Here is a 1,714-nt window from a genome sequence, read left to right as displayed (position 1 = left end):
GACCATGTCCATCCCTTTATGACCACAAAACCGTTAATAGCGTGGTGTACCTAATAAAGTGGCCGGTGAGTGTACATCCATTCACTTGGACTCGGGTCACGGTAGATGACTCGTACAGTTTCAACCTGTTATCAGTACATGTCACAGGAGTATTATAGAAAACACCAAACAAAGGACCGACCTGTAGCTCTGCTCTTTCAGCGTGTCCCTCTGCCTGTCACACATACGTCCACTCTTCTGATAGGTCACAGCAGCACACCTGACCACATAAAAACCCACAGTCACTGGCTACAACGGTAAAGTCAAATCCCACACAACTACCACCAACTGTGTTGGAAATATTGTGAGACTTTACTGCAGGAAGGAACATGAGGCAGAACAGAATAAGGAGAGTAAAGGTTCAGATTTAACACCTGGGTTACACCCTCCCCCCTTACCCACACAACTCCAGACTCTGTCCTACTGCAGCGATGCCCAGAGAGACAGGTGTTGGCTGGGTGTGGGGATAAGGCCACGCCCCCAGCTGTGTGCCTCAGTGTTGGAGGGTCGCCTCTGTGTGCTCATGCACCAATCATGAGCCTGTTCCCTCTTCAGCCTGATCATAGACAACAAGAATGTTGATGGATTAAAGTCATTCAGTGTTGATGTTTTGTTCATTGTCCCATGATGCTCAGCGTGTCTGCCGAGGTCCTCTTTTACGTCGCCATGGCATCCAGGAATGCATCCTGTTGGTGACCCAGCGGATTACCAAGTATCCTGTCCTAATCCAGCGGATCCTTGACAACACCAAAGGTACCTTCCTACCTGTAACCTGTGACCTGTGACTGTGACCTGTAACCTGTGACTGTGACCTGTGACTGTGACCTGTAACCTGTGACTGTGACTTGTAACCTGTGACTGTGACCTGTGACTGTGACCTGTAACCTGTGACTGACCTGTGACTGTGACCTGTAACCTGTGACTGTGACTTGTAACCTGTGACTGTGACCTGTGACTGTGACCTGTAACCTGTGACTGTGACCTGTGACTGTGACCTGTAACCTGTGACTGTGACTTGTGACTGTGACCTGTAACCTGTGACTTGTAACCTTTGACTGTGACCTGTAACCTGTGACTGTGACCTGTGACTGTGACCTGTACCCTGTGACCTGTAACCTGTGACCTGTGACTGTGACCTGTACCCTGTAACCTGTGACTGTGACTGTGACTGTGACCTGTAACCTGTGACCTGTGACTGTGACCTGTGACTGTGACCTGCAACCTGTGACCTGTACCCTATGACCTGTAACCTGTGACCTGTGACTGTGACCTGTACCCTGTGACCTGTAACCTGTGACCTGTGACCTGTACCCTGTGACTGACCTGGGACCTGGGACCTCTAGTCGGTGGCCTGTAACCTATGACCTGTGACTGTGACCTATAAACTTTGACCTGTGACCTGTAACCTGTACCTTGTGACTGACCTGGGACCTCTAGTCTGTGGCCTGTGACCTGTGACTGTGACTTGTAACCTGTTACTGTGACCTGTACTCTGTGACTGACCTGGGACCTCTAGTCTGTGGCCTGTAACCTGTAACTTGTGACCTGTGACCTGTAACCTGTGACCTGTAACCTGTAACCTGACCTGTGACCTGTAACCTGTAAGCTTTGACCTGTAACCTGTAACCTATGACCTGTGACCTGTAACTTGTGACCTGTAACCTGTAACCTTTGA

At 49.9% G+C, this 1,714-nt stretch overlaps 1 protein-coding gene across 1 annotated transcript in view; it reads left to right on the top strand.

Annotated features, from left to right (window-relative positions):
• The window catches only part of LOC106537296 (rho guanine nucleotide exchange factor 2), a gene marked incomplete at its 3' end in the record, with an annotated part of 22,475 nt that overhangs the window by 18,929 nt on the left and 1,832 nt on the right, over window positions 1–1,714 (top strand). Inside the window, 1 exon segment of the mRNA XM_014034682.1 lies at window positions 675–792. Coding sequence (XP_013890136.1) covers window positions 675–792 — 118 coding nt within the window.

This window comes from Austrofundulus limnaeus, unplaced genomic scaffold, assembly GCF_001266775.1.
Source record: "Austrofundulus limnaeus strain Quisiro unplaced genomic scaffold, Austrofundulus_limnaeus-1.0 Scaffold2231, whole genome shotgun sequence".
NCBI classification, from domain to species: Eukaryota; Metazoa; Chordata; class Actinopteri; order Cyprinodontiformes; family Rivulidae; genus Austrofundulus; species Austrofundulus limnaeus.
This window is presented reverse-complemented; position numbering and strand designations above follow the sequence as displayed.